The sequence below is a fragment of the Oncorhynchus mykiss genome, chromosome 18 (assembly GCF_057628025.1).
Source record: "Oncorhynchus mykiss isolate SJ-2025 chromosome 18, ASM5762802v1, whole genome shotgun sequence".
Taxonomy (NCBI): Eukaryota; Metazoa; Chordata; class Actinopteri; order Salmoniformes; family Salmonidae; genus Oncorhynchus; species Oncorhynchus mykiss.
The window spans coordinates 38,598,010-38,612,332 of record NC_143039.1 but is presented as its reverse complement, the minus strand read 5'-3'; the positions used below and the strand labels follow the sequence as shown (position 1 = coordinate 38,612,332).

Sequence of the window (14,323 nt, the reverse complement as noted above, 5' to 3'; positions counted from 1 at the left end):
TAATATCATACTCCAATCCATTTCTTTGTAGTCCAGAGAATATTGCTATCCGGTTGTAAATCACAGTTGGCCTGTTACATTGTTTGCTGCCTTCATTCAGGATGCGCTGTTTGTTTCAATGACTCAATATTCTGTCCAAAAACTGACAAATGTAACTAAGCCTGGGAATGTCAATTAGGGCTGGGAGGTATACTGTATTTGACAATATACCAGTATTGATGCACAAACTGGTTTGTTTACCTTCTATAATGGTATTTGAATGTTTGGTTTGCTAAATGTGATATGCTGTGTGTAATGTCTATTTTTATAGTTTACTCCACTACTTGAGTCCTCTCTCTTTCTCCATGCCGCTTTCCACACAGACCTAGCCCCTCCCCCTTTACTCAAGGAGCTCATTTGTTGTTCCTCGACCAAGAGACACTTGCGTTCAGCGGTCAATGCAGCACATGCAACAATGATGACAACGATGCTGTTTTCACTTTACTTCTTAATATAAATCCACTAGCTTTCTATAATTACACTATTAGTTTGTGTTTCTTACATCTGCAAATGGCTAGTTTGTCTTAGCAAGATGGGCCTAAATCGTGTTAGCCGCTAATCGCTAGCCGACTGGCTATCTAGCTAGCTAATAAATGTACTGAGTCAGAGCAAATGTAACTAGCTATACAGCCTGATAATACCAGTGATGGTGTAGACCCAATCGGCATGTTTGTGCAACAGTATCTTCTAAATCAAAGAGGAATATGCATTGCATGAATGTTAGCTACATGAATAGCTAAGAGAGAACATTCAATGTAGCCAAATATTACAGGGTCCCCTAGGAAACACTTGTCAACAGTTTGGTTGCTACCCTGTCACAGTAACTATTCACTGGCATTTTCATTCGTTGTTATGTCAGACTGTATTCAAAGTGCCCACTTTTAAATTCTAACTATAGATTTAGAGTAATTCCATTTCCATGATTCCTACAGTTCACCCAAGTGTTTTGCTCAAATCGCAATTGCAACATTTGGTTAAAAATAATGCTGAGATTGTTTTCCCATATCGGGAAGCCTTACGTGACAGTGTGAAAATGATCTAAAATGAGTGCAGGAAATGCAGAGATTGATAATGCTGAAGATAATTGTTGGTTGAATTGAACAGTATAAAGCAATCAGAATAGAGAAAGACCCAATTGAAATGACTTAATATTAATAAAACATAATATTGTCTTTTATTTTTTATACCTGATATGATATTTTAGCCATATCGCCCAGCCCTAATGTCAATACAATCAAACTAGCAAGGGCAATGATCACAAGTCAGTCATAATGTAGCTAATAGGCTAGCATATATATTTATGGAGCAAGCTAAAAACACAGATCCTAACGATAGCTAGCTTCTAGGAGGATGTCATTGGAGCAGTTGGTGAGTGAGTGACTTTTTCCCCTCATAACATTTTTCACTGGCTACACAGCTAGAGATGCAGGTGCAGCTAGGTTAGCTAGCCAGAAATGTGAATTACTATGCTGAATCTTGAACGACTGTTATCCAGTTAGCCAGAGTCAATTTGCGAATGCAAGATATGCTATCATCTGATTTCAGAGCACTCTCATCTGTGTGCCAGAGTGAAGAATAACAGATGAATTTACGAACGTGCAACACCTGCAGAATATGACTGGTGTCAGTAAACAAAGTCAAAATAAAAAGGTTATGGTTAGTCACGAACGCTCCAGATAACATGTAAACAGCCTAACCAGCTCTGCTTTGGCAAGTAAAATGGTCAGAGTGAGGTGTTCTTTCATTTGTGTCCGGAAGTAACAAGCTAGCCAACTTTAGCCTGTTAGCTTGGGTTCTTGGTTGGGATAAGAATGCATTAGCAGGCAAGCTGCAGAAGGAAGAACAGGCTACTTACTATTTATTCCCCATTGTTTATTAGTGCAGTTGTGATGGCCCACTAGCAGAAAAAGTTTGAGGGTGTATCTAATGTTCCTTCGTTAGATTTTAGCTCATCTTCCTCTGGCTCGCATTAGTTGTTGATCTTGTTGGCCTGCCTTTTTATGGTTGTTTGATCAATAGGACTGTAAAGTTCCCAAATGTAAGAGGACTCCCGTGGTATTTACATACAGTACCAGTCAAATGTTTGGACAACTACTCATTCAAGGGTTTTTCTTTATTTTGATTATAGACATCAAATATATGAATTAACACACATGGAATCATGTAGTAACCAAAAAAGTGTTAAACAAATCCAAATATATTTTATATTTTTGACTCTTCAAACTAAATCAACTTCACCTGGAATGCTTTTCCAACAGTCTTGAAGGAGTTCCCACATATGCAAAGCAGTTGTTGGCTACTTTTCTTTCACTCTGCGGTCCAACTCATCTCAATCATCTCAATTGGGTTGAGGTCGGGTGATTGTGGAGGCCAGGTCATCTGAAGCAGCACTCCCATCACTCTCCTTTTTGGTCAAATTGGCCTTACACAGCCTGGAGGTGTGTTGGGTCATTGTCCTGTTGAAAAACAAATTATATTCCCACTAAGTGCAAACCAGATGGGATGGTGTATCGCTGTAGAATGCTGTGGTAGCCATGCTGGTTAAGTGTGCCTTGAATTCTAAATAAATCACTGACAGTGTCACCAGCAAAGCGCATCACACCTCTTCCATGCTTCACGGTGGGAACCACACATGCGGAGATCATCTGTTCACCAACTCTGCGTCTCATAAAGAAACGCCGGTTGGAACCAAAAATCTCAAATTTGGGCTCAGCAGACCAAAGGACAGATTTACACCGGTCTAATGACCATTGCTCGTGTTTCTTGGCCCAAGGAAGTCGCTTCTTCATATGTGTCCTTTAGTGGTTTCTTTTCAGCAATTCGACTATGATGGCCTGATTCATGCAGTCTCCTCTGAACAGTTGATGTTGAGATGTGTCTGTTACTTGAACTCTGTGAAGCATTTATTTCGGCTGCAATCTGAGGTGCAGTTAATTGCTGATTCCTGAGGCTGGTAACTCTAATGAACTTATCCTCTGCAGCAAAGGTAATTCTGGGCCTTCCTTTCCTGTGGTGGTCCTCGTGAGAGCCAGTTTCATCATGGCGCTTGATGGTTTTTGCAACTGCACTTGAAGAAACGTTCAAAGTTCTTGAAATTTGACTGACCATGTCTTAAAGTAATGATGGAATGTCGTTTCTCTTTGCTTATTTGAGCTGTTCTTATTTGAGCTGCCATAATATGGACTAAGGTCTTTTAACAAATAGGGTTATCATCTGTATACCACCCCTACCTCGTCACAACACAAATTATTAACAAGTTACACCTGTTAATTGAAATATGTTCCAGGTGTGTCTACCTCATGAAGCTGGTTGAGCGAATTCAAAGTTGTTATCAAGGCAATAGGTGGCTACTTTGAAGAATCTCAAATATAAAATGGATTTTGATTTAACAATTTTTTGGGTTACTATATGATTACATATGTGTTATAGTTTCATAGTTTTTTATGTCTTCTACAATGTAGAAAATAGTGAAAATAAAGAAAAACCCTTGAATGAATAGGTGTCCAAACTTTTGACTGGTACTATATTTGCAGAAATCTGTGTATTTGGTGGCTTTCGCAGAATGCTTTCTAATCTAAAGTTGTGCTGTTGCAACTGCCTGTAAAGACACAGTCCCATTCAAAGTGAATGATGGCAGGCCCATGTGGCAAATGGCTTGTTTTATAAAGGCCTACTGTAGCTCTGATTTGGCTATGGTGCACCGGTCTGCGTAGACTTGGGTCATGGACGAGACAAATGGTTTTATTTACTGCAGTGACTATTAATTGTCCAATCGCATGGCCGCTTTCCCACTCTATATTAATGTGAGGTCAGGGGCATCCTGTTTTCATTGATCATCCGTGATGTTTCTACTTGATTGGCGTGCATGTCAGAGAAAACACCAAGCCATGAGGTCGAAGGAGATGTCTGTAGAAATTCGAGACAGGATTGCGTTAAGGCACAGATCTGGGGAAGGGTACCAAAACATTTCTGCAGAATTCAAGGTCCCCAATAACACAGTGGCCTCCATCATTCTTAAAGGAAAGAAGTATGGAACCACCAAGTCTCTTCCTAGAGCTGAGCAATTGTGGGTGAAGGGCCTTGGTCACGGAGGTGACCGAGAAAGATGAATGGAGCAAATTACATAGAGATCCTTAATAAAAACCTGCGTCAGAGCGCTCAGGACCTCATACTGGGGTGAAGCTTCACTTTCCAACAGGACAACAACCCTAAGCACACAGCCAAGTCAATGCAGGAGTCTCTAAATGTCCTTGAGTGGCCCAGCCAGAGCCTCGACTTAGCTGTGCAGCGACGCTCCCCATCTACGTGTGCAGCGACGCTCCCCATCCAACCTGACAGAGCTTGAGTGGATCTGCGGAGACGAATGGGAGAAACTTCACAAATATAGGTGTGCAAAGCTTGTAGTGTCATACCCAAGAAGACTCGAGGCTGTAATCGCTGCTAAAGGTGCTTCAACAATGTACTGAGTAAAGGGTCTATATACTTATTTAAATGTGCCATTTCAGTAGATTTTTAAAAAAGAATACTTTTGCTATATTTTCTAAACTTGTCATGGGGTATTGTGTGTAGATTGAGGGGGAAAAAAAGCAATTTAAGTGGAAAATGTCAAGGTGTCTGACTACTTTCCGAATGTACTGTATGAACAGATTTGAATAAGACTTATGGCAATGTTATTCAAATCTAGTCAGTTCCACTTTAAGTGTTCAAGCAATAAACCAGCACAGCTGTTCTATTCTGTTCCACACTCATTCCTAAAACTTGCAGAATGTCAGTTCCTCCTCTTTTGTTCCCATTGCAGGTGAGCATGCTAAGCAAGGGCTTCGGTGAAGTAGGGGACCCTAAAGGAGGCAGCACAGGGACGACCAGCGGCTCCCAGTTCTTGGAGCAGTTTAAGACTGCCCAGGCCTTGGCTCAGCTGGCTGCCCAGCACTCCCAAACAGGACAGCCTTCCCCCTCCTCCTGGGACACCAGCCCTGCAGCGCTGGGCCAGTATGGTAAGAGGACACTCAGGGAGATACCGGGACTATAGAGGCAGTTTGGATGGTTGTAAAGTAGGGGGTGTATATAGAGGCTAGACTGACTTTGGTTTGCAGAGAGTTAGAAATGCCTACATGACTGGTATTTCTGTTTATGAAGAGGACACATGTTAATTGCCCTATGCAAAGTTCAGATTCAGATATTTGTTTTAAGTTTATAGCCATCAGGTGTAGCCACTACCTTCCTTTCTCTAATCACCCCCCCAGACATGAACGCCCAGCCGGAGCCTGCGGCCCATAGCCCCTTCACAAAGCGCCAGCCCTACCAATCCACCTCCGTGTTGGATGCCTTCCTCCCCCCTTCTGTCTCCTCCTCCCTGCCCCCACAGAGCACCCCCTCGTCCCTCATGGCGCCCCCCGTGTCCTCCCTCCCCAAAATGACGGTGCCCCCTGGGCAGCAGGTGTCCACTAGCTCGCCGGACGCCCAGGGCTCCAGCCCCCTGCCATTGCAGCAGCACAAGCTCAAGCAGCAGAAGAAGAGGACCTCCATCACCACCAAGGTAACAAGCTCAACACTGATACAAAGACGATGTAAAGAGAGTGAATGGCCGGTCATGCTGCGCCCAGCTTCTAATTATTTTCCTCAGGTAACACTAGCTCACTCGCAGCAAACAGTGAGCACAAATTCACTTTACTTTCAGCACTCTTTGCCTAACACCTATGTATCCCTACCTCTCCCTACTTTTTCATTAACTTAATTTCCTTGCTTTCACTGACATCAACCATTTATTATATTTTATTCCAGATCCCAGCGACGCCGGTGGAAATGCCTGGCTCGGCAGACATCTCTGGGCTCAACCTGCAGTTTGGAGTGCTGCAGTTTGGCTCTGAACCCGTGCTCCAGGAGTACGACATCATCCCCGCCACCACCTCACCAGGCTGCCAGGTTCAGAACTGCCTCTACACAAGCCCCAGCAGGTGAGCACTCATCTCAGTCATACCAGACACAGCACAATTTGTGTAAGATGGGGTCTTGTACAACTATAACACCACAAACAGACCCATGTGAAGCATCTCTTGTCATTTGGCTTCACTTGAGTTTTGAGACTGGACTCCTTCTCCTTTTTCAAAGTAGCCTTTGGCTTTATATAATCACCCTGCTTTTCCTCCAGTGAGGCAACTCCCTCCCTGTCCAACCCCAGTCAGATGGACATGTATGACCAGAGGGCTCCTCAGGCCCGACGCTACCCCACCGTCTCCTCCCCGCAGAAAGACATTGAGGTGAGCCTCATTCATTCATTGCGCCGTTCATATCGCTATGCCTCCTTGAGATTCATTCCTCCACTCATATTGTGTTTATTCCTAGATAAATACAAAATAAATTGCTGTGTTCACTTTTCTTTGAACAGCTCCCTCTGTTACTGAATGGACTGTTGCTATGGAAATGTCTCCCCTATGTTACTGTACCCTAACAAGCCCACTTGAACTTGTTTTTTCAGAATGGATTCAGTTCAGTACATACGCAATCTGTAGAAGGTGAGTCATTTTGGTAGTTGTGTGGGTTTGCAGTGAAGGAAGTCTGAATATATGGGAGTTATGGCCGTCCTGGCAACTGTGTGAAGAGGTACTCCGCTACCATGCATCCTGGATGTAGGTTAAGTACTCTGGAACCATGGCCTGTTATTTTGTGGTCCTCGGTTAGTATTTTATGGCTATTCATTCAAAGTAACCCTTAAAGAGGAAACCGCTTGGAATGGCAATCTATGGACAATCTCCCCAATCAGACAGTATGTGTATTGTAGAGCTTTTGTCGATCTAGGTTGGCACTAATTCCAGAATCCATCTCTCCCTCCATCTTGTCTCTGTTCAGTCTGCCCACCTGCAGGATCTGCAGTGTCTGTGAAGTCAGCCTCTGAATCGGCCGCACCCGCGTCAGTCTCCATGGCTACACTGACGGACAGTGGCTCAGGGCCCGCCTCTTTGTTGACCACATCAAAGCAATCGTCACTCAGCGCTCTGGGGCACAATGAAGACCTGCCCCCGAATACCATGTCTCAGCACAGCAAGTAAGAGGGTACCCTGGATGGTTTGAACAAAGGGCTTGAGTGTCATTTTTATATAAATATATATTCCATTTTTTTCAGCTTTCATTTCATATACGTTTCATGGCTTACAATATCAGATTACTTCACACAGTCATATCTTTAGATGGGTCATGTACATTTATACATTTTTAGAAGGAAGTGCTTGGTCCCAGGGACCCAAAAGGGTGCACCATCCTTATACACCCAACCCCAATGAGAGGTTTGAGTCCCGAGGGCCAGCACCAGCTGAGGTATACGGACAGATATGGTAACAGATTCTCAGCTGTACCAAGCCATCCACACAATGAGTGCAAATGACAACAAAAGAAACATCAGTCAGTCAAGCAATTTATAAATCGAAAGGAGGGCCTGGCATTTGTAGGTCTATGAAGGCCCCCCCAGGTGGAATGAAATACATAATTTCCTTTTAAAGTATAATATATATTTTCTATTTTTAAAAAGTGAATTAAATACTGCACTCATTTTCCACTCAATAATTTGTCTCTTGGCAAGGATAGTAGAGAAAGCAATTGCAGCCTGCACTGCCTGGACAGCATTAAACCAGTATGTGGTAGACCGAAAGGTGCCGCCAAATCAAATTTTATTTGTCACACAGTACAACATTTGTAGACCTTACCGTGAAATGCTTACTTACTAGTCCTTACGCAACAATGCAGTTTTAAGAAAAACGAGTTCAGAAAAATATTTATTATATAAATTGAAGTAAAAAAATTCAAGAGCAACAATAAAATAACGTGGCTATATACAGGGGGTACCGGTACTGCGTCAATGTGCGGGGGTACAGGTTTGTCAAGGTAATTGAGGTAATATGTACATGTAGGTAGGGTTAAAGTGACTATGCATAGATAATCAACGGGACCTTTGGACCTAGACTTGGAGCTCCAGTGCCATTTGCGCCAAGTCTGGTATAGAGGTCCTGGATGGCAGGAAGCTTGGCCCCAGTGATGTATTGGGCTGTATGCACTACCCTCTGTAGCGCCTTGCAGTCAGAGGCCGAGCAGTTGCAATACCAGGCGGTAATGCTCTCGATGGTAAAGCTGTAGAACTTTTTGAGGATCTGAGGACCCATGCCAAATATTTTCAGCCTCCTGAGGGGGAATGGGCGTTGTCGTGACCTCTTCACAACTGTCTTGGTGTGTTTGGACCATGATAGTTTGTTGGTGATGTGGACACCAAGGAACTTGAAGCTCTCAACCAGCTCCACTACAGCCCTGTCGATGGGAATGGGGGCGTGCTCGGCCCTCCTTTGGGTTAACTGGGTTAACTGCCTGTTCAGGGGCAAATTCAAGTAATTTAGCTCGTCTGGTAGGCTTGTCACTGGGCTTCCCTTTGTAGTCCCTAGTAGTTTGCATGACCTGCCACATCCGACGAGCATTGGAGGCGGTTTAGTAGGATTCAATCTTAGTCCTGTATTGATGCTTTGCCTGTTTGATGGTTCGTCTGAGAGTGTAGTAGGATTTCTTATAAGCGTCCAGGTTAGAGTCCAACTCCTTGAAAGCGGCAGCTCTACCCTTTAGCTCGGTGCGGATGTTGCCTGTAATCCATGGCTTCTGGTTGGGGTATGTACGTACGGTCACTGTGGGAACAATGTCACCGATGCACTTACTGATGAAGCCTGTGACTGATGTGGTATATTCCTCAATGCCATCGGATGAGATCCGGAACCTAGTCCATTCTGTGCAAGCAAAACAGTCCTCCAACATCTGACCGCTTTCGTATCGAGTCAAGGAGGATTCCTGCTTATGGTCAGATTTCCCAAATGGATGGCGAGCTTTGTTATGCATCTCTGTGTGTGGAGTAAAGGTGGTCTACAGTTTTTATTTTTTATTTTTTATTTTATTTTTTTAATACAGTGCCTTGCGAAAGTATTCGGCCCCCTTGAACTTTGCGACCTTTTGCCACATTTCAGGCTTCAAACATGAAGATATAAAACTATTTTTTTGTGAAGAATCAACAACAAGTGGGACACAATCATGAAGTGGAATGACATTTATTGGATATTTCAAACTTTTTTAACAAATCAAAAACTGAAAAATTGGGCGTGCAAAATTATTCAGCCCCTTTACTTTCAGTGCAGCAAACTCTCTCCAGAAGTTCAGTGAGGATCTCTGAATGATCCAATGTTGACCTAAATGACTAATGATGATAAATTCAATCCACCTGTGTGTAATCAAGTCTCTGTATAAATGCACCTGCACTGTGATAGTCACAGAGGTCCGTTAAAAGCGCAGAGAGCATCATGAAGAACAAGGAACACACCAGGCAGGTCCGAGATACTGTTGTGAAGAAGTTTAAAGCCGGATTTGGATACAAAAATATTTCCCAAGCTTTAAACATCCCAAGGAGCACTGTGCAAGCGATAATATTGAAATGGAAGGAGTATCAGACCACTGCAAATCTACCAAGACCTGGCCGTCCCTCTAAACTTTCAGCTCATACAAGGAGAAGACTGATCAGAGATGCAGCCAAGAGGCCCATGATCACTCTGGATGAACTGCAGAGATCTACAGCTGAGGTGGGAGACTCTGTCCATAGGACAACAATCAGTCGTATATTGCACAGATCTGGCCTTTATGGAAGAGTGGCAAGAAGAAAGCCATTTCTTAAAGATATCCATAAAAAGTGTAGTTTAAAGTTTGCCACAAGCCACCTGGGAGACACACCAAACATGTGGAAGAAGGTGCTCTGGTCAGATGAAACCAAAATTGAACTTTTTGGCAACAATGCAAAACAACATAACATTTGGCGTAAAAGCAACACAGCTCATCACCCTGAACACACCATACCCACTGTCAAACATGGTGGTGGCAGCATCATGGTTTGGGCCTGCTTTTCTTCAGCAGGGACAGGGAAGATGGTTATAATTGATGGGAAGATGGATGGAGCCAAATACAGGACCATTCTGGAAGAGAACCTGATGGAGTCTGCAAAAGACCTGAGACTGGGACGGAGATTTGTCTTCCAACAAGACAATGATCCAAAACATAAAGCAAAATCTACAATGGAATGGTTCAAAAATAAACATATTAGAATGGCCAAGTCAAAGTCCAGACCTGAATCCAATCAAGAATCTGTGGAAAGAACTGAAAACTGCTGTTCACAAATGCTCTCCATCCAACCTCACTGAGCTCGAGCTGTTTTGCAAGGAGGAATGGGAAAAAATGTCAGTCTCTCGATGTGCAAAACTGATAGAGACATACCCCAAGCGACTTACAGCTGTAATCGCAGCAAAAGGTGGCGCTACAAAGTATTAACTTAAGGGGGCTGAATAATTTTGCACGGCCAATTTTTCAGTTTTTGATTTGTTAAAAAAGTTTGAAATATCCAATAAATGTCGTTCCACTTCATGATTGTGTCCCACTTGTTGTTGATTCTTCACAAAAAAATACAGTTTTATATCTTTATGTTTGAAGCCTGAAATGTGGCAAAAGGTCGCAAAGTTCAAGGGGGCTGAATACTTTCGCAAGGCACTGTATATAGATTTTTCCCTCTCCCTCCCCCCTCTGGTTGCACAATGTGACATGCTGGTAGAAATGAGTTAATACAAATTTAAGTTTGCCTGCGTTAAAGTCCCCGACTACTAGGGGGAGCGCCTCCTCTGGATGAGCATTTTCTTGTTTGCTTATACAGCTTGTGCAGTGCTGTTTTAGTGCCAGCATAAATAGGCAACTACGAAAAATATAGATAAACGCTCTAGGTAAGTAGTGTGGTCTACGGCTTATCATGAGGTACTCTACCTCAGGCGAGCATACAGACCACCACTCGTTGTTTTACCGGAGGCAGCTGTCCTGTCTTGCCGATGCAAGAAAAATCGTCCTACTGTATATTACCCGTGTCGTCATTCATCCACGACTCAGTGAAATGTAAGATATTAGTTTTTAATGTCCCATTGGTAGGATAGTCTTGAACGGAGCTCATCCACTTTATTCTCCAAGGATTGCACGTTGGCCAATAGGCGGGTTAACCGCTCGCTGACGAATTCTCACAAATTCTCTCTCTTCATGCGAATGATGGTGATTTGGGCCTGGTCGGGTATCTGGTGTAAATCCTTCACGTCCGAATTTGTTCTTAACTGGCTTCCCTAGTTAAAATTAACACCTGTGTACTTGGATATTGGCAGAGATAATGGTGAATAAAGATGTTTCACCGGCTGATTCTTCAATTTGCACCTAAAAGGGTGCAAAAGGGTTGAATAGTTATGAGAGTCAAGCCAGTACATATATCATATTTGTGATATTTGCAGACCAGTAGAACTGCATGTTGGATAATGCCAGGCCACCTTGGTTTTTAGGCCTTTGAAGGAATATTTGATGTACCCGAGTGGTTTTCTTATTCCAAATGAGAGGTAATGACATGATCTAGATTGTTATAGAACGATTTAGAAAAAAGTATTTATTCGTCCAGATAGAGGGGAAGAAGCAACCAGCGCTCAAAGTCAGGTTTAGTATGTTTTAATAACTTTGTAAAGTTTGCCTTCAGGAAGCCTTTAAAATGGCGATTAACTGGTGGACATTTCACATTTATGCAGGTTCAGCTTATACCCAGATATTTCCCCCAACAGTTTCAAGAGTATTCAAAATCATTGTTGCAAGATGTAATTGGGGGGGGGGGGGGGGTGTGTATTGCCTTGTTGTGGAATTTAGTGCACACATTTTCATTAAGTTTATATCGTATACCTTAGGGGCTTAAATATTTGCCAGAACCACAGGAATATTGTACAGCGTCTCTGAGACCACAATATATTCAACCATTAATGTCTTGAGAACCTGGGAAAGTGTACGATGTGTATTATGATTGATCAGAATGACTGTCCCACATGAAGCATGAAATGGTAATTTGGTTAGAGCCATATTTCTTGTAAAAAAAAGCTGTTTGCCTTGAAGTTGTAAGTGTGCCCAAGACAGTTGCATTAACAAATTTCAAAGTTCCTTTGACATTCCAACTCATACAGTTGAGCCCTAGGCCCCCCTTGCAAGCCTATTATCTTACTTTCCTGTACAACAAATGGCAAGTCATGTGTATAAACATTTAAAAGGAAAAATAGGGCTGTCCCCGACTAAGGAATCTTGGTTGACCGAAGTTATGTTATTTTGACCAATCAGTCTTTTTCCATATATACAGTGCATTCAGAAAGAATTCAGACCCCTACACTTTTTTCACATTTTGTTACGTTACAGCTTTATTCTAAAATGGATTAAAACCCCCAAATGCCTTCATTAATCTACACACAATACCCCATAATGACCACGCAAAAACAGATGTTTAGACATTTTTACAACCCTTTGCTACGAGACTCAATATGTAGTCATCCTTGAGTTGTTTCAACAACTTGATTGGAGTCCACCTGTGGTACATTCAATTGATTGGACATGATTTGGAAAGGCACACATCTGTCTATAAGGTCCCACAGTTGACAGTTATGTCTGGAAAAAAAACAAGCCATGAGGTCAAAGAAATTGTCAGTTGAGCTCCAAGACATGATTGTGTCGAGGCACAGATCTAGGGAAAGGTACCAAAAAAATTGAAGGTCCCCAAGAACAGTGTCTTCCATCATTCTTAAATGGATTAAGTTTGGAACCACCAAGACTCTTTCCAGAGCTGGCTGCCCGGCTAAACTGAGCAATCGGGGGAGAAAGGGCCTCTGTCAGGGAAGTGACCATGTACCCGATGGTCACTCTGACAGAGCTCTAGAGTTTCTCTGTGGAGATGGGAGAACTTTCCAGGAGAACTTTCCAGAAGGCCAACCATCTCTGCAGCACTCCATCAATCAGGCCTTTATGGTAGTGGCCAGACGGCACCCATTTCTCAGTAAAAGGCACATGAAAGCCCGCTCTGAGTTTGCCAGAAGGCACCTAAAGGTCTCTGACCATGAGACAAGATTCTCTGGTCTGATGAAACCAAGATTGAACTATTTGGCCGGAATTCCAAGCGCCACGTCTGGAGGAAACCTGGTACGGAAAATATTCAGACCCCTTGACTTTTTCCACATTCTGTTACGTTATGCTGTTGGATCTTTTTCAGCGGCATGGACTGGTTTTACTTGTCAGGATCGAGGGAAAGATGAACGGAGCAAAGTACAGAGAGATCCTTGATGAAAACCTGTCCAGAGCGCTCAGGACCTTAGACTGGGGCGAAGGTTCACCTTCCAACAGGACAACAACCATTTGGCACACAGCCAAGACAATGCAGGAGTGGTTTCGAGACAAGTCTCTGAATGTCCTTGAGTGGCCCAGCCAGAGCCTGGACGTGAACCCGATCGAACCTTTCTGGAGAGACCTGAAAAAAGCCAACCAGTGGCGCTCCCAATCCAACCTGACAGCTTGATAGGATCTGCGGAGAAGAATGGGAGAAACTCTCAAAATACAGTTGTGCCAAGCTTCTAGCGTCATACCCAAGAAGACTCAAGGATGTGCTGCCAAAGGTGCTTCAACAAAGTACTGAGTAAAGTGTTTCTATTTTATTTTGTCATTATGGGGTATTGTGTGGAGATTAAGAGAACACATCTATTTTATCCATTTTAGAATAAGGCTAACGTAACAGAATGTGGAAAAAGTCAAGGGGTCTGAATACTTTCTGAATGCACTGTAGACACACCCTATGTGTTTAAATAAAATCAACTACAGTGGGGAGAACAAGTATTTGATGCACTGCCGATTTTGCAGGTTTTCCTACTTACAAAGCATGTAGAGGTCTGTAATTTGTATCATAGGTATACTTCAACTGTGAGAGACGGAATCTAAAACAAAAATCCAACTAAGGAGTGGCTCCGTAAGAAGCATCTCAAGGTCCTGGAGTGGCCTAGCCAGTCTCCAGACCTGAACCCAATAGATAATCTTTGGAGGGAGCTGAAAGTCCGTATTGCCCAGCGACAGCCCCGAAACCTGAAGGATCTGGAGAAGGTCTGCATGGAGTGAGCCAAAATCACTGTTGCAGTGTGTGCAAACCTAGTCAAGAACTACAGGAAACATATGATCTCTGTAATTGCAAACAAAGGTTTCTGTACCAAATATTAAGTTCTGCTTTTCTGATGTATCAAATACTTATGTCATGCAATAAAATGCAAATTAATGACTTAAAAGTCATACAATGTGATTTTCTGGATTTTTGTTTTAGATTCAGTCTCTCACAGTTGAAGTGTACCTATGATAAAAATTACAGCCCTCTACATGCTTTGTAAGTAAGAAAACATGCAAAATCGGCAGT

General features: G+C 42.9%; 1 protein-coding gene across 19 annotated transcripts in view; it reads left to right on the top strand.

The window, feature by feature from the left end:
- ubap2l (ubiquitin associated protein 2-like) overlaps nucleotides 1-14,323 on the top strand; it is an 87,291-nt gene that overhangs the window by 43,486 nt on the left and 29,482 nt on the right. For all 19 annotated transcript variants that reach the window (XM_090208355.1, XM_021571575.3, XM_090208350.1 and 16 more), the window contains 6 exons: nucleotides 4,838-5,033; nucleotides 5,283-5,575; nucleotides 5,821-5,993; nucleotides 6,188-6,296; nucleotides 6,515-6,551; nucleotides 6,886-7,081. In XM_090208355.1, the coding sequence (XP_090064481.1) occupies nucleotides 4,838-5,033; nucleotides 5,283-5,575; nucleotides 5,821-5,993; nucleotides 6,188-6,296; nucleotides 6,515-6,551; nucleotides 6,886-7,081 (1,004 nt within the window). The remainder of the gene's footprint in view (nucleotides 1-4,837; nucleotides 5,034-5,282; nucleotides 5,576-5,820; nucleotides 5,994-6,187; nucleotides 6,297-6,514; nucleotides 6,552-6,885; nucleotides 7,082-14,323) is intronic.